A 17,914-nucleotide genomic window follows, 5' to 3' on the forward strand; every position below is an offset into this window, starting at 1 on the left:
GGTTGGCGGTTTGGGCCCTTCTAGTTTACAATGCTACCAACAATGTGCCCTTAGAAGGAAAAACCATTCAGCAGAAGCTTTTACAAAACAACGCATCCCTGGATGCGGGCTTGAGGCTGTACACAGTGAATGTGAAGCAACTGGGTAAGTGACTTCGATTTTTTCTACTCAGTGCATTTTATATGACTATATATTCTGGTGTAAGTGAGCAACAACAGAGATAATCTTCTTCTTCCTTTCTGTGTCATTTGTCTATGTAAACATTTTTCTGATGATAAAATTAGTTGTATTGGTGATACTACAGCAAAAGAGTGATATGACAACATAAACAAGCAAAGCCACTCATACTTGTGAATCTAATGGAATGAAGGAGTAGATGAGAGTTTATGTTTCTTTTAGGAATATTTTATGAAATTACCAAGAATATGAGCAAATGCAAGGATAACTTGACCATTATTGGCTTCAACTTTAGGGATTTTTAAAAAAAGTGTGTGTGTATGCATGGATATGAAAACTCTAATACGGTAAATCTTATAAAAGGCAATTTCTCATTGTAAAACATTTCCTTCTCTTGTACTGCCTGTACATCTTGTACATCCATTAATAATCCCACTGTCTTTGTAGAAATAGGCCAAATATCTGGGAGTTACCTCGGATCTCAAATCACTTCTTTATTTTCTTTTTTGGTACCAGGAATCGGACCCGGGGCCTCGCACTTGCCAGGCAGACTCTGTGCCACTGAGGCATACCCCCGGACCCTCAAATCGCTTCTCACCTACACCCTGTTCACTTCCTCAGCTCCAGCCTCAGGTGTGGCGCTGCTTGCCCTTCCTAGCACGTGCCTGTGTATCTCGGTGCCCTTTGTCCACACTGCCCTTCTCTACTCTCACTGTCCACTTGATCATCACCTACGTATTTTTAAAGCCCCAAAGCCACCTTTTCTACGAAGCCTTTTCTGACATCATCATGTGTAAATATGTATCACCACCTCTGAGCTTCCACTTCTTGTTGTCCAGGTACCTGGGCCTCATACACTTTGGAAAACGGTAGTCTTGGGAACAGGGTGTAGTGGCACACACCCTTAACCCCACGAATCTCTTGGGAGTGGAGGCAAGAGGGTTGCAAGTTTGAGACCAGCCTGGAAAACTTAGCAATTTAGCAAGACCCTGTCCCAAAATAAAGGGACTAGGGATGGAGCACTGTGTGAAAATCCTGGGTTCAATCCTCAGTACCACAAACACATGCACATACAGGAGGGGGAGGGGGAGAGGGAGGGAGGGAGGAAAAGGAAAGGAAAGGGAATGGAAGGGAGTGGAGGAAGGGGAACAGAGAGAGAAAAAAAGAAGGAGGGGAGGGAAGAGACAATACTGCATGAATTTATGTTCTTAATTTTTCTTTAAATAGTAATCTCCTATAGTACGAGACCACATCTAATTTTTTTTAAAGGCTTTTAATTCTACCTTCCCCGAGAACCCAACACATTCCCCAGCACTTGAATACTTGTTACATGAATGAATCTTGATGGGAATATTTTCAAAAGCAAATGTTCAGAAATATGTGTAGCATAGCAATTGTTCTAACATTATTATGTGTCTACAATTACCTGCTTTCTGAGAAGTCAAGGGAAAGGAAAGCTTTATCGCTTCCCCTTGTGTACACTCAGTAGGCTGAAGCAGAGCGCAGGTGCTCCGCAGGCTCCAAGAGGGTGCTCATGAGGGAGGCCAGGTCACAGTGTGGGACACAGACCGCCGCCTCTGCTTCCGGGAAGGACCCCAGCTCTGCTCCTTCGGTGTACACAATTGTAGAGCTCAGAGAGCTGGATGAATGCAAATAACTGGTAATAATAAATAGCTCTCCCTGGGGGAAAATGCTTGCTTCCTAACACAGGGCTTCTCCCTTTCACACAAAGAAGTGACGTGACACATGTCAGGCAATAGATGACCCAGGACCCTGGGAGGAGCAAGGGCTGTCCTCAAGGGCTGAAGGATCCCAGGACAACTCTTTCTGCATACCTGGCCGTTCATGTGTAGCATTTTAATTAAAGTCTATACTTTATTTTCTGCAAGTGGGTGTGCGGAGAAAATTTTCTGTCATTTGAAAATTAAAGGCTAAATTGTGACAGTTAAAGCTCATGCTCCAGAGGGGAAAGTCATTTAAATTTTCAGTTGGTGATTATAATACTGGCTCCCGGAAGTCCGATATAACTTGCTGTTGTTCAGTTCTGAACTATACGATTATATTGTGGTTGTTTATACATTGCTGTGGTTGTTGATATTTCTCAGAATACAAAATCTGAATCATTTATGTTATACAAATTACTCAGAATGTTTCCTGACAAGAGGTAGGATAATTTGGGGATGAAGCAGTGAGACTAAACAGGTAGACTTGGGTTGTAGGAGCCTTCTCGCTATATGCCTGCTTCTAGGCAAGAGGTGCTATCAGAGAAGCGAGAAAAATTTCTATACCATATGCTCACAACTCAGTGATGATAGTGTCAACATACTCTTTTATAGGCTTTTCCCTTTTAAAAAGGATCAAATCACACTTTAATTTCTCAGAATGTTTTTTTCATTTTCTGTAGTGTTTATTTTTGGAATGAAGCTCCTTTATCAATATCTGCTGATGATTTACATGGATGAAAATATATTTCATGTTTATCTGTGCTCACATACATGTGTCTTTGTACTGGGTGATTTTGTAAGATGTATTAATTTTTATGTCTGAAATGTATTAAATGCTTATTCTTTCTAATCTCTGAATTTTAAAAAATTTTGAATATAAAACACTAGTATTTTATTATTACATGAAATACGTGCCTAATAGCCAAGGTTGTCATTCTGCTGCACTTTGAATATGAAGGAATAGACTACTGTTTCCATGTCCATCCTCTCTGCTCCTAGGCACCTGTGCTCCGGTGGAGGAGCCCAAAGGCTTTCACTGGCCGCCCAGCCCGCCTTCTGAGCACAGCCTCCCGTGTCCCGACAAGCCGGGCTTCTCTGTTTCACGGACATGGTAACACTTTGGTTGACTTTGCCAGGCAGTAGTTCTCACGCATTGTAGTGATTGGGAGGCAGGGCAGCAATCTGTATGTCTCTCAATCTTTCCCTTCTGGGAAGTGGAGATAAGATTAGTAGGTTACCCAGAACGGCAGTGTTTTCCCCAGCACTCTGCCAAATGAGCCCTCTGCAAAGAGACTGAGGAATTAAGAGAGGCAGAATGGGTCCAGAGCGCTGCAACTTGTGTGTGGATAAACCAGCTTTCAGCCTCATAATAAGCACCTGGAATCCCAGAACTTTCTATTTGGAGAGGAGAGAAAAGCAAACAGGGAATGGAAACAGAATCAGTCGTGGGGCAATTGATGATGAACACATTCAGGGTATAGAAAATTTTCCCTGAATGTCTAACAGAAACAGCAGAGGAAAAACAGTTGCAGGGATTCACTGCACCGCAAGGCCAGTCTAATTCTCACCACGCGCTCTACTCCCAGTCAGGGTTTCCTTGGAGGGGATTCAGAAAGGGAAACTGCCCAAGTGTAAGTACTTTGCATTCAAATGCTGTGCTGGACACTTGGTAGGGAGGGGAGAAAAGAGCATTAGAGATGTATGGACTGGGATTGGAAATGTGGCCCTACCTCTTCCTGGCTGGAGACTTTAGAAAACTACTGGGTTTATCTAAGTCCATTTCCTTATCTATAAGATATGTATTATAATTTGCATTCCAGAGTTATGTGAAATCAAAATCAGATAGTACCTGTAAAGTTCTGAACGCCGTATTTGACCAATTATCCAGGCTAGGTTACAGGGCATTGCTAGGGCTTTGTTTCTTTGATGTAGGTTATTGATTTTCTTCCAGCATGGATTCTTGTTATGAGTTTTATTTAATGTATTACAGATTTATTTTGAAATGAAACCTACTAGGTATTAAGGAAAACCCTAAAATGTATTGATTTTGTCACTTATCCCAAGTATTTGAAATATCTTTTTTGTTGTTTTATAGTTATCGCAACACATCATTAGCCTTTTGGGGACCCCTTGATGTCTCCAACTGTTCAAGTAAGTAAGAAATTTCTCTTCAGTTCTAAAAGACAAAATGAAATGAATTCATGGTTTTCATCTTATTTGATGTGTGCTGCTATTTTAATATTAAAAATTAGGCAAATGATTGTTTCATTTAAGTTACAAAATATTTTCTCCTTTCATTCTTTGTTTTATTGATTCTGTAGATTAAAATAGTAAGAAAATTCTAGAGAAGACTTAGAAATAATATGTAAATTGCTATTTTTATCAATCCTGTATTGACATTTTTGAAACAGCAAATGTACACTTACTCATTGATTCTGGGGCCGTTTCTTTAAGATGATATGTGAACACTGGTCTCGCTAAGCAATTTGTATCTTGCTAAAGAGAGAGATTACTCTGTGTGTAGAAGGAGATATTGTAACCCCATGCAGATGGTGAGAGGGAATTCACACAGCCACCCCATTTTCCTGGTTCAGCTATAAAGTGAAATATCACATTATGCTTTGGATTCCTGAATGTGCTTAAAATGCACAGGTAAAACTGTGTGTTGTTTCTTCTGTCTTTTTTAGGGGAAGCAAATGAAGTTGCCAATCAGATTTTAAATTTAACCACTGATGGGCAGAACTTAACTTCAGCCAATATTAACACCATTGTAGAACAGGTCAAAAGAATTGTGAATAAAGAAGAAAATATTGATATAACACTCGGCTCAACTCTAATGAATATATTTTCTAATATCTTGAGCAGTTCAGATAATGACTTGCTTCAATCTTCTTCCGAGTAAGTATCACTTTCTTCTCTTTCTAGAAGGTAAAATTTACTGGCTAAATGTAGTTTTACATAATTCCTCACCTGTCTGAGTGCCCTGTGCCCAGACATCATAATTCAAATCTCTGGAAGAAATCTAGACCATTCCCAAGGACATTCACAAAGTGAACTTCAAAGTTCTCTCTCTTTTTTTTTTTGAGAAATAGGATTTACAAAATAATTAGAGCTGTCATCTGGCAAGCATGTAAATAGTCCCCCCCAGAGCATAATATATTTATTGTTTGAAGAATTCTATGGGGACATGAATAGCATGGCCATTTTAAGTGAACTGTCATATGAACTGTGCCACAGAATTGCACAGCACTGTGTCCTTCTAAAATGAAAATAAATGCACAGGGCAGGTGAAAAGGTACCCATTTTTATAGAATGCAACTTATATATATTTAATATGTATTTGATATATTAACATTAAGCCATTTAATGTTATCTGTTTCCATCTTTTCAACCACATTTTAAATGAACATACTATATCCATTAAATGTATGTCTTGTGATCAAAATACATGTTTATATTTTTTTAAAACTTATTACAGTAAAAACGCATTGCCATTAATTCCTCTCAAGCTTCCCTTACCTTCAAACACACTTACCCCATCATTCTTGCCACTCTCTGAAGCAGTTCTGGAAGTCCTCTTTCAAGAGTGATTTTATGAGATCGGCTCAAAATATGGCCATTGCAGGTGCCAAGTGCCATCTAATGGGAAGGCTGGGTTGTAAACATATTATGGTGTATCCTCACCTGCCTTATTCACTGGATCTAGCACCATGTGACTTCTTTTTTTTCCCAAAGTCAAGGTAACTATGAGCACTAAACATTTTGAATTGATCCAGGACATTAAGGCAGCTGTAGCAGTGTAAATAAAGACACTCACAAAAGAGGACTTCCAGAAGCTCTTTAGAAAGTGGCAAGAATGATGGGATAAGTGTGTTCCAAGTGAGGGGGGAGTATATTGAGGGGAATCATGTTCAAGTACATAAAACATTGTGTTCCTTAACAGTGGTATTATTTTCATCTCTTTAAGAGCTTTAAAAACAATTGATGAATTGGCCTTCAAGATAGACCTAAACAGCACACCACATGTACATATTACAACACGGAATTTGGCTCTTGGAGTATCATCCCTGACCCCAGGAACAAATGCAATTTCAAATTTTAGCATTGGTCTTCCAAGCAATAATGAGTCATATTTCCAGGTAAGGAGCCAGTGGTTTCTTTAATTTTAATTAATTAGATAAATAGAAACTTTCTAATCACTTAACAGTTGTTACTTCAAGGAAATGTTGGTGAAAGAAGTGACAAGCAGATCTGAACATTAGCTAAGTTTACATCAGCAGCCATAATGTTATGTGGAAGCACATAGGAGTTACCGGGGTGGTGGAGGACACCTTCTACAAGAAGTGATATGGAGCTAAGCAAGGAAGCATGGATAGGGGCCGCCATATTGGGAGTGAGTGTGAGGACCAGGTAGTGAGAAGGAACTTTATTCACAGCTCATGGTGGGAAGAATCAGGGGGCCTTCTCTTTGGCAGTGGGTCTCAAAATGAGCATAGACACCCTGGAAGACTTGTTAAGACTGACGAGCTTCTCAGTTCATAGGTGCTGAGTAGGGCCCTGAAATTTGCACTTTTAGCAAGTTCCCCAATAATTGCTGATACCTCTGGCCTCAAGATCACACTTTGAAAACCAATAATGTAGATGTCTTGGAACAATAAGTGACAGCGAGGCTGGACAAGCAATCAAGGGCCAGTTGACTGGAGTGCCTCCCGGACATGGTAGAATCAGACTTCAGTATGTAATTTTCAGGCACCAACTACACACCAGACAATCCTCACTCACCACCAGGCCGAACAAAGTGAATGCACCATGATGATTCCTGACCTGGGAGAGTGTATGTGAAGCATGCTATTTCTTAAGATGGGTGATAGAATACATGAAAATAGAGAAAAGTCTGGGACTAGGATCAGACAAGACCATTTTTCTCCTTGACTAGAGTCTCTTCGGGGCAATTCTCTTTTCATGTTTTGAGAATGAAAACTCTTTTGGCCTCAGTCTCATGCCAGGAGTACATGAAAGCAAGCTCACCTCAAGTACAGTTTCAGGAAAAATGACATCAGACAATATCCTTAAACTTCAGCTGTTGCTTCTTTGTAGAGGCAGTTCCGTCTCTACTGTCAAACAATTATCTTCAGGGTTCTGCTCTGTCTCATAGTTATTATCTTTCCCTGTTTTGAATAAATCTCCATCCATGTATGATGCCACTATATTTAATTCTCGTACTTGAAATGTGGACTGATTTGTATATTTCTCAGTTTTCCCCAGTTAGAATCAAAGCATTTCTTGCTTGCCCACATATATAAACCCAGAATTAGACCTCCGTTTCCATCTACAGCAAATTTATCTCAGAGTTGCAGAGATGGCTGTGTAGCAGTGAAGGGCAAACTTGGTCCAAGCTAATTGGGTACTTGAATTTGTTCTTTCACTTAGAATAAGTTATCATTACCGTGTCGTTGTGATTGATCCACTGATTTATCTCTATTTGACAGATGGATTTTGAGAGTGGACAAGTGAATTCATTGGCTTCTGTAATTTTGCCTCCAAACTTACTTGAGAATTTAAGTCAAGAAGATTCCATATTAGTTAGAAGGGCACAATTTACTTTCTTCAATAAAACTGGACTTTTCCAGGTAAACCTTCATTCATTTATTTTTCAATTGCCATTGAAGTTTCTTTTCTTGGAGGTAAAAAGAAAAATTCAGATTCCTGTGAAATATATCATAAAATATAGAAAACTTAATCTACTTCATTTCCAAAAGTAAAGCACTGTAATTGTTTAAATATTTTATTTCAGATAATATTCTTATTAACATGATAAAGTAATTTTAAAAGTAAGTCAAATATTAGGCTAAAACTTGTGTGATACAACTAGAAGTTGAGTTAGTAAAGAAGTAACTGTTCAGTATTCCTTTGATTAAATATCATATGTTCTTTGGTCAGTTAGACTTAGAGTTAAAGAAATTGTACACCAAAGGAAAGGATTTTTTTTTTTTAAGTTCGGCAGGAAGCACTGTTTACATAATGAGCAGCATTCTTGGCTTTAATCAGTTTTCCCATTAGTATTTCAAGTGACCTCTGGCCCTCACACATCCGCAGACTAGGGTGGCATTGTGCTGAGCACATATTATAATTTTTATTGGCATCAGTTCTAGATCCTAGAAGGTCCGCTGCCAGCAAACACTGGTGACCTCTGGTTGCCTCTGTTAGTACAACAGCGTCTAGAGCAGTTTGGCTGAGTTCTTTCCTAAAAATAACAGTTATATATTAAATCTAAAATACCAGCCTATGTCCAGCGGTGCAACTATGTAGAAGAAAGTTCTAAGTCTCAAGGAGGACAGTAGAATTGTTTCTAATAGACCCACCATGTGTATCATGCATACTGGAAAGGCCAAATAAGTTTCAGGTAAAGAAAAAGAATACCATAGAGAGAAATATATAATTCTAGAATGTTATGTGCAAATGTTTTATACTGACGGATTTGTGATTATATAATACAATTTATTTTATATAAAACATGTTATCTGTAAAGCATTTTATAGCTATGAATACATACACCTGCATTTGTTAAAATTATTATAACTTGAGACTTATAGTAATGTCACATTAAAAAATCCTATTAAGTATAAAAGAGGTGTCACATAATATGAATGATACAGAGAAAGGGTCCAGTGAGGAGGAGAGGTTTCCACTCTTAGTGTAGTAAGGATCTGTTATTGTTTCGGGTCAGATCTTCTCCACAGCATTTTTCCTCCTCATTGGGCATCTTCCAATCAAAGTTATTATTAAGAAGCATACTTTTGGCTTTTAAAGTAAATTTATAGCAGAATAAAACATTTTAAAGTCTGTATGGTATTCCCCTAACAGAATGAGTAAGATAGGAGGCTGAGTATCACTGGCCAATTTTTAGTATTTTTGATAGTGATCATCATAAAATGTAATTTAAGAAGCTGTATTTTGGATGGTGAGGTTTATTTGGAATTTAAGAAATTGTACAGTTATTCCAAAACGACTAATTTATAAGCTGTGGTGCAGAAAGAAATTCAGAAGGTTTGACAAAAAATACAAGTGAAAGACAAGAAAAGAACTTGCTGAAGAGAGGGCCTGTCTGTCCAAACCGGTTTGCAGCACGTTTGCTGACTTGATTTCCCAGCCCCTTATCGCTGCGGGGGAATCTGCAGCTGCTGGCACGTACACAGTCACAGAAGGTGGAACTCTGGATGGGACTTTAATGGAGTGGAATTGCGTTTGGGTATAAGCAAACACATCAGGCTGTTGGCATGGATGTGAAAGATGAATTGCTTTTTATTTTTCACACCATATTTCCTTCATACTCTTCTAAAGGAAAACAACTTCATCTGTTTTCTAGAGCAGGGAAATGATCTAATTGTTTCACAGCTTTTTATGAGTTTACATTATTTATGGGTTTGCATTGTTTCAGATGTTAACCAGCTGACATCAGTCACTACAATCAGTAGCTTTATGGACATTGCTTTATAATATTGGCTCAGAATGTCCCTTCAATGTATTTATTATAATAAGGGAAATAGCACAACTCCTTCAGGAAAGCCAGTAATTTGATGTTATAAACAGGATGTTCTAGAATGGAAGATTTTAAGTGTAAAAGTTGCTGACAGTTTGCTTACTTTGGAGCACGAAAGCAAAATAAGAGTGTATATGTCTGACTAATGCACACTATTCATTTTTTTTTCTTTAAAAGGATGTAGGACCCCAAAGGAAAACCTTAGTGAGTTATGTGATGGCGTGCAGTATTGGAAACATTACTATTAAGGATCTGAAGGATCCTGTTCGAATTAAAATCAAACATACGAGAACTCAGGTAAGAAAATAATACAAATAGAAATTGAACAGTGCAACTATTTTAGTGTTTTGTGAGAGCCTTCCCACCACATAATCAAAGGCAACTGGCGCTCCTTATGGATAGGGAATGTATCTTCCAGAAGGGAGAACCGGTTGTCAGGCAGTGCTCTGTTCACAGTAAAAGCAGCAGCTAGAGGAGATTTGGTCTTGCTTGGGTCTCAATAACCAGAAACAAGAATGGGAGTGAAAAAAGAGGCCGCTGCTCTTAAGAAATGACGTATACTGCTTCAAATAAATTGAGCGCAGATGCAATTGCACCATTCTGTCATTAGAGGTTTTGATTATGTCTTTATGTTTCTAAAGTCAAAGCTAATTGCAGCTGGGAAAATCAAGGGGGAAACAGGAGGGGATGGACTTAATCCTTTAAGAGATTAGCAGCTGCTAAAAATCTTGGCAAGTTTTCTCTTGCTTCATTATCCTTGCTGTCATCTGTTTATGTGGTAGAGTTAGGTGGGAAATCTTACTGCCCCAGTGGCCCAGGTACTGGATTTTTACACTTTTGTAGAGGGTCCCAGTCATGATCCTGCCATGTATTGGAGAAGCAGGAAGGCAGGCAGGAAGTAAACAGACTGATAAGCAGGAAGGATCTGTGTTAAACCAGCAAAGAACCCGCCATCCTTTGTCTCGAACCCTCAAAGACCTCCTGGATCTACCCTCAACCTCTTTTGTTTTCAGCCCTGTCATCAATAACATTTTAATTATTTTAAACTATACATTCAGTGGTGTTGCGTATATTCACATTGCTGTGCAGCCATCATCACCATCCATCTCCAAACAAAGCTCTGTTCCCATTAAGCACGAACTCCCTATTTGCTTGTCCCAACAGCCCCTAGCAACCTTCTACTTTCAGTCTCTGTTAATTTGACTCCTTTAAGAAGTATCTCATAGAAGTGGAAATACACAGTAATTTCCTTTGGGGACTGGCTTATTTGTCTTAGCATCGTACCTTCAGGAATCATCTGTACTGTAGCAAGTGTCAGAATTTCCTTCCATTTTAGGGATGGACGATACTCCATTATAGGTGTATGTCACATGTTGTTTATCCATTCATCCATCCATGGACATTTGGGTTGCATTTACTATTTGTCTGTTGTAAATGGTACTACTAAATACTGTGCATGCAATTATCTCAGAGTCCTGTTTTAATATATCTCCAGACATAGGAGTGCATTTTGAAGGTGATGGGAAATTACAATGTAAAGTGCTTTGCCAAGAGCTAAGAATGATAAAGGATTTAGTATTTAATGATAGGACTGCAGAAAAATAGTGATAAACTGCAGATAAATGGGTCACGTGATTCTTCATGAGGTCATAGTTGATCTTCACCTGAAGTCTCTACGTGAAAGAAGATCACCTCTGATATTCTTAGGTCGTCTGATGCTGATCTATTTCTTTGTAAAACCATAGGCATGTTCATTCTCTTGAAACATTTTGATCATATGATTTTAAGTTATTTTAAACACAAGTTCACATATTTATTTTTATGTTAATATAGGAAGTGCATCAGCCCATCTGTGCCTTCTGGGATCTGAACAAAAACAGTAAGTTTTTAAAATACAGATTTTCTTAATATAGACGAGAACTGAATTTTAAGCACTGTTACACACCCCCGTTTCCTTTCATTCTGCCTCAAAAAACAAAATGAGTCACAGTATAAGTGTAAGGGCAAATGAACTACAAAATTTAGTTTAAGACAGCTTGGTGAGTCAGTTATAATTGCTGTAACTTTTCAGCCTTTGCACAAAGCAATACACATACTTGACTCTTTTCTCTCTTTTTTTGTAATAAAACAACCTCTTCAATTTCAGTTATTTGTGAAATACACTACATGGTTTTGTTGCCACTTTTAGCTGAACAGAGACATATGCATAATCTCATTATTCTAGAACACATTTGAGGGGATTATTTGACATTCCTAAGACATACAATTAGAAATGCGAGTTCCAGGTCTCAAACTGTGAAGTGATGGAAGACACACTAAAGGAAGATAAACACTGGGCTCAGAATGGTAGTAAGGGACATGGATTACTGGAAAGAAATGAACAGCCTCCAAAATGGCATTTAACATCCAAGAAAGGAAAGTAAAATTAAAGGAAAAGCAAATCATTAGGCACAGGTGTGTAAATCCTTTTGAAGAACAGTAGCAGCGATGAAATTTCATGGTTTTGCACCCAGAGGGTTACCTTCCCTCAGGGTCCCTCACAAGATTATTGTAGCCAAATCAGTACTGGCATCATGTAGCCATATTTAAAATATATATATACCCTAAAAGTGCCTTCAACCCCTTTTTTTGATAATCCTTGTTGGAGGTGGGCAGTGTTGTTCTTTAGTGTATTACTTGCACAGTTTTGAGGTCCTGATTTACTCATGTACTGTACATCATTAGAAAAATTATCTGTATCTTAAAATATCATTCAAATAAATGGATCCAATATTTTAACAATGCGCGAGTTGCTCATAGGTCATATTATACCATACAAGTCACCTAAGATTCATTCAGATTATTTGTAATAAATCATTACCATGTGTGACTGCTGTGTACATAATTGCATCTTCTGAGAAACCAGATCTACTTTGTTCTTACATCTTCACAGAACTGTAAACTGATCTTGGGTTATGTTGGCCTCCAACGAGTTCGTTAGCATGTAACATATTCAAAAAGATTATTCCTTTAATAGACATTTATTTTTATAAAAGTTCAAAGTTAAACTTGAGTCAAATATCTGAAGAAGCCCTGAGGTACTTCAGTAGAACACACCGACTAGATAATCTCTCTCTGCCTGCCCAGCACTAACATTTCATGATTCTAGTAATCTGTATTATTCTAGGTATTGGTGGCTTTAGAAATGATATTTAGGAACCTGAGGCAAGGGATCACAAGTTTGAGACCAGTCTGGGTAACTTGGTGAGACCCTGTATCAAAAAATTTAAAAAATAAAAGATCTAGGTAGATAGCTTATGGTAGAACAACCTTGGGCTTCATCCCCAGTAAAGCCCGCACGCGCACACACACACACACACACACACACACACACACACAATCACACACAGAGGTTGTATCCCTCTTACAGATAAATTCTACAAAGCAGGAGGAACTGAAGTAAATCTCCCTGAAGACGTTCTCATCCCATGTAGAAAAGTCACTGACCTGATGTTGTTTTCTCACTCTTTGTCGATTCCTCCCACAGAGAGTTTTGGGGGATGGAACACGTCAGGATGTGTCGCTCACAGAGATTCAGATGCCAGTGAGACCATCTGCTTGTGTAACCACTTCACACACTTTGGGGTCCTGATGGTAAGGGGGAGAGCTGGTGCTCATCTGATGTGGTATTTCAGAAAGCATATTTGGTTTTGTGTGTCCACCTTTTTAGATTATGTTTTCTGGGAATTAGTTCCTGGTAATGTTCATCTATACTCTGAATCTTGATTCTTAAACAATAATCTAATTAGCAGATAGCATCTGTTATAATTATGTGAAGGTAATTATAGAAAAGAACTCTGTTCTTTTCATAGTAATAAGAGGTAAGATAGATAATTTTAGAGAAAAAAAGAGTCAAGGAGACAAGGAGATAGAGAGGAAAGGAGGGAGAAAAGTTAAAATGTTGGTTATTACTAAGATAGAAGAAAATTGTGAAGAGGTCCATCAAAATTTTTCTTCCTTCGGTTATGCCTCAGTATATTTGACTCTTACTTTGTACCATGACAGTGCGACAGGTGATTTCCCCTCCTGGAGATTAGAGTTGTGATGATGGATTAGTGACTCAAGTTAGCATGGAGACTTTAATCTTGCAAGAGGGATGATGGGAATGGCATTTCTCTCATGCTCAGGACTTCAGAGCATTCTTCCTTCCTTCCTCCTTTCCCATGGCCCTGCTTTTTATCTCATTAGCGCATATACCCAGCAGTTTCAATGAATAAGTAGATCACATCAGTGTGTGTTTTCACCCCACCAAGTCTTCAAGATCCACCCCATCCAAGGACTTGTTTGAATTCATTTATGGTACCACACCTTTACCTTTTATCCTGTACATTTGTGTCTTTGAGAACATTTTTCTGATATCTAGAGCACCATCCATATTGTAACAACCATTGTTTCAGTATAGTTTCTAAGAAGGGACCGACCACATTTGTTTTTTTAATAGGATATGGGAGTAATGTCAGCTGAGGCATTAAAGCTTTTCCAATTGGAAACACAGACATGAGCTTGTGTTTATCCCTTCCCTTAAATCTTACACCCTCCTTCCTGTGGGGACTGGGAGGAACCAGTGAGGAACTGTGGGATGTAGTACTTGGCTCGTGAACTACTTGGCCTATGCAAGTGGACATTGTCGTATGGCAGCTTTGCAAGTTGTAATTTTCCTGACAACCCAGGACATAAATTCTCTGAGGGATAAGAATAAGTCATTGAAAAAGGTGATAAATCACAGAGAATAACTTCCTAATGGCCGTACAATATGAATATTTTTATCTAGTGGTAGAACATGAAAATGAACAATTAAATGGTAGCACATTTTCCCTTAGCAATGTAAAAAGAAATTTAAATCTCCTTTTATCTTCTCCTTTCTTAAAAAGTGATAGGTATTCTTTGATAAAATAACCTATTTTGCAAGATTAGTCATTCAGGCATGTAAGCTATAGCTTAATTTATTTAAACATTTCTATTATATGTGAATATGATTGTGTGTTATAATATTATAGAGGTAATAAAAATAAATTAATTACTCAGAGATACGTATACAACCAGATTTTAGTTGCCCATTGCTTTGACTCTCCAGACCCTTTGTATATTATGAGTTTGTAACTTGCATATTACTTTTATATTCCCATCTGATTAAACAATTTATTTTGTGTGTGTGTGTATATATATATATATATATATATATATACACACACACACACAGAGAGAGAGAGAGAGAGAGAGAGAGAGAGAGATGCATTTTTCATGTTATCTTTCCATTTTCCATTTTGACTGCATGTGTCAGATTATAAACTGCTGGAAGAAAAACTTTCCAAAATTTATCTTTTTTGGCAATATGTCCATATCCTTTCAGCGCTTTCCAGACCACCAAGACATTGCAAAGAGTTTTTCTTGCTAGACAAACTCTTTATTCACTTGTATATTACCAGAGTCTAAAATTTCCCATGACACAGTCACCCATAAATGTATCTTCTAACCTACAAATGTGTGCAGAATATAATACCCTATGCTATATTTCTCTGTAGTAAAACTTTCATATTTGTAACATTAGTATATTTTGATGTTGGCAAATCTAGAGCAATAGGTACTTTTATATTTTAATTCTCTGTAAATATAAAGCAACATAAAAATTCTATGTAAATAGATATCAGTGAACAGAATTGTTCAATTTTTATTTTGAATGCTGGGTTTTATTGATTGTGGTCCACAGGTCAGTTGCTTTACCTAGTTAGGAGCAGAGGTTTTAAAAGAGCCAGGGACATGTCCCTTGCAGGTCCCCCAAGTTCATGGTCCAGTTCTCTGGCCCATGAGATCTTGGAGTAACTAGACTGTTGCCCAAGGCAGCCCATCTGGAGCTCAGTAATGCCAACTGGACACCCATCCCATATGCTGTCCATCTCCGTGTCCTCGCAGGGTTTGAGAGACTCCTGAGATAACAAGAAAGCAGGAGTCCTTCTGACTCACGAGTTCCTGAGTGCTTATTTCTGTCACTCTGTGCACTTCTCCGTGTTACAAAGTTACTGTACCCATTCCTTACTGTGTCAGTCATTTCGCACACATGTAGGTGCACACCCGCACTGTGTACTTAAGCCTATGTGTAAGTAGCAGATTTTCTGACATTTTTTAAAGAAAATTAACATATAGCAGGAAAAATCTGTTACAGTTTTTTGCAAGAGAATCTAGAGGTTTACATTGGATGTTCAATCAACCCCATTTCCAAGAAGCCTCCGTTTTTGAACAGGTCCATGTTTGAAGCAACTTTTTCATCCAACCATGATTGAGTGGCTGGTCTTACCTTAAGATGTATCCCTATTCTAACCCCCCATTTAAGGAAGAAAGAGATTTTCCTACCATGTCCAGTCTGCCTGAACACAGTGAAATTAATGACTCATATCTTAATATACTGAAAAATATTGACTTCTGCCACTCCACAGTGCCCCCCCCACACTTTAAATTGTGCCCTTTCAGATCTGTAGGGAAAAAAAAAAATACAACCTAAACATTCTTAGCATTTATTTTTAAAAATGTTTAAAACTTCCCCATTATATATACCAGACTTTGAAATGACCATGATTAGAAGCCCCAACACCACCATTAGAGCCAGACACTCATAGCCACCAGCGCCAGGACCTTGTGCTTGCCAGGCAGGAGTTGTGCCGCTGAGCTGCATCCCTGGCCCTAACGCCAGCTTTTCTGAGGACCTCTCACCTGCAGAGAATCTAAGGTGCCAAGGGTTTGGCCATGAGGCTACAGTAGCCTCCATTTGCACTCATGCCCTCAGTTGTGGGAATAGAGAAATGGGCCTGATGGCTTATTAGGCAAGGGAGCTCCCTGCTCTCCAGTTTCCCTTGGGAGACTGGGTGGTTTTGCTGTTCAAGTTACATTGCAGACACAAGCTTGGGCAAGAAGATAAAGATCCCAAACAGCGTGGACCTCCTTCCAATAGTAATGCTGCATTTTCCTCTCCCATACTGATCTGCCAGTGTGCAATAAATGGGACTGCAGTGTCGACGTCTTTTGCTGTTCACGTCCTCTAAGAGTGAGCTGCACTGAGGCCAGCACTGACTTTCTAATGACACAGAACACCTTTCTTATACGAGAGGAATTCTTAGAACTGTTTGCCATGTTTTGTGCAGGACCTTCCAAGAAGTGCCTCCCAGATAGACGCAAGAAACACTAAAGCCCTCACATTCATCACCTATATTGGCTGTGGAGTGTCTGCTATTTTTTCAGCAGCAACTCTCCTGACATATGTTGCTTTTGAGTAAGTATTTTTCTGTCTGCCAAGCCCAGTGCTAACTGTTCCAAATATGAATAAGAAAATTGCGTTGGCTTTGAAGAACAATCATACACTTTGTGAATCATGTCGAGCCGTCCAGTTTTAATGTTCAGGCTTCTCACAGGATCAGACAACATGAATTTTCCAGCTGTAATTACTGTGTTAGTATTTATAAAAAAACTTCAAATCTATTAGAGATGGTTAACACTTAAGTAAATATAGTTGTATAAAATACTTTCTACATTGTAAAAGGTGAAATTGTCTGCTTCAGAAATCTTATAAAATTAGTCCTGAAGCAGAAAAAAAAACATTTAAAGGGAATTTTAAATTCACTGAAACATCAAAAAAGTTTAGGGAATTGTTTTTAAATAAAAATGTCATTCTTATAACTCTGGAATTTTTCCTGGATTGAAGAAAACCTGTGGAAACCAGTTGGGAATTCTGCAAACAATTGGAAACAGTTTTAGAATAAAATTAGTATTTAAAAAGTCTTTATAACGTGCCAAATACCCATAAATTTCTTTAGCTCTCCACATAGTAGACCCCTGTCATGAAGAGTGGGATTACCTAACCTACTGCAGAGTTATAGAAGATATGAATTTGCTCTCATGTTTAAAAAATTTATTTACAACATTCATTCTGGTCTTTTTTTAAAGGAAATTGCGAAGGGATTATCCCTCCAAAATCTTGATGAACCTCAGTTCAGCCCTGCTATTCCTGAATCTCATCTTCCTGCTGGACGGCTGGATCACGTCCTTTGACGTGGATGCACTGTGCACGGCAGTGGCTGCCTTGCTGCACTTCTTTCTCCTGGCCACCTTCACCTGGATGGGGCTGGAAGCGATCCACATGTACATCGCTCTGGTTAAAGTATTTAACACCTACATCCGCCGCTATGTTCTCAAATTTTGCATCATCGGTTGGGGTAAGCATCCTACATGCTTTAGTTTTGTTCTGTCAGGAAGATTGCCTCCCCTCAATGCTCATAGGAGAACCCTTGTTTCTAAAGAACAGCGCTGCAAACATTGTGACTGATGTGCATGATATGTCCTAAGGCAGGGGCATCCTCAGCACTGCATTTGTAAAGCTCTCTGAATTCAGGAGGAAAGGAAAGCCTTAGTACCTGAGTCACCACAGACTCATTTCCTGAGCCCAGAG

The 17,914-nt window shown here is 38.6% G+C and overlaps 1 protein-coding gene across 23 annotated transcripts in view; it reads left to right on the forward strand.

The window, feature by feature from the left end:
• Adgrg6 (adhesion G protein-coupled receptor G6) overlaps positions 1-17,914 on the forward strand; it is a 130,443-nt gene that overhangs the window by 91,524 nt on the left and 21,005 nt on the right. For 19 of the 23 annotated variants that reach the window (XM_087190046.1, XM_021259327.2, XM_013072708.3 and 16 more), the window contains 12 exons: positions 2-144; positions 694-810; positions 2,901-3,012; positions 3,997-4,052; positions 4,589-4,799; positions 5,869-6,040; positions 7,391-7,531; positions 9,619-9,738; positions 11,275-11,320; positions 12,968-13,074; positions 16,614-16,741; positions 17,413-17,681. In XM_087190046.1, coding sequence (XP_087046172.1) covers positions 2-144; positions 694-810; positions 2,901-3,012; positions 3,997-4,052; positions 4,589-4,799; positions 5,869-6,040; positions 7,391-7,531; positions 9,619-9,738; positions 11,275-11,320; positions 12,968-13,074; positions 16,614-16,741; positions 17,413-17,681 — 1,622 coding nt within the window. The remainder of the gene's footprint in view (position 1; positions 145-693; positions 811-2,900; positions 3,013-3,996; positions 4,053-4,588; positions 4,800-5,868; positions 6,041-7,390; positions 7,532-9,618; positions 9,739-11,274; positions 11,321-12,967; positions 13,075-16,613; positions 16,742-17,412; positions 17,682-17,914) is intronic. The other 4 variants (XM_021259328.2, XM_021259331.2, XM_021259329.2 and 1 more) reach the window with 1 other exon arrangement.

This window comes from Heterocephalus glaber, unplaced genomic scaffold (genome assembly GCF_053883595.1).
Source record: "Heterocephalus glaber isolate CG9 unplaced genomic scaffold, H.glaber_assembly_v1.0 deba00001550, whole genome shotgun sequence".
Taxonomy (NCBI): domain Eukaryota; kingdom Metazoa; phylum Chordata; class Mammalia; order Rodentia; family Bathyergidae; genus Heterocephalus; species Heterocephalus glaber.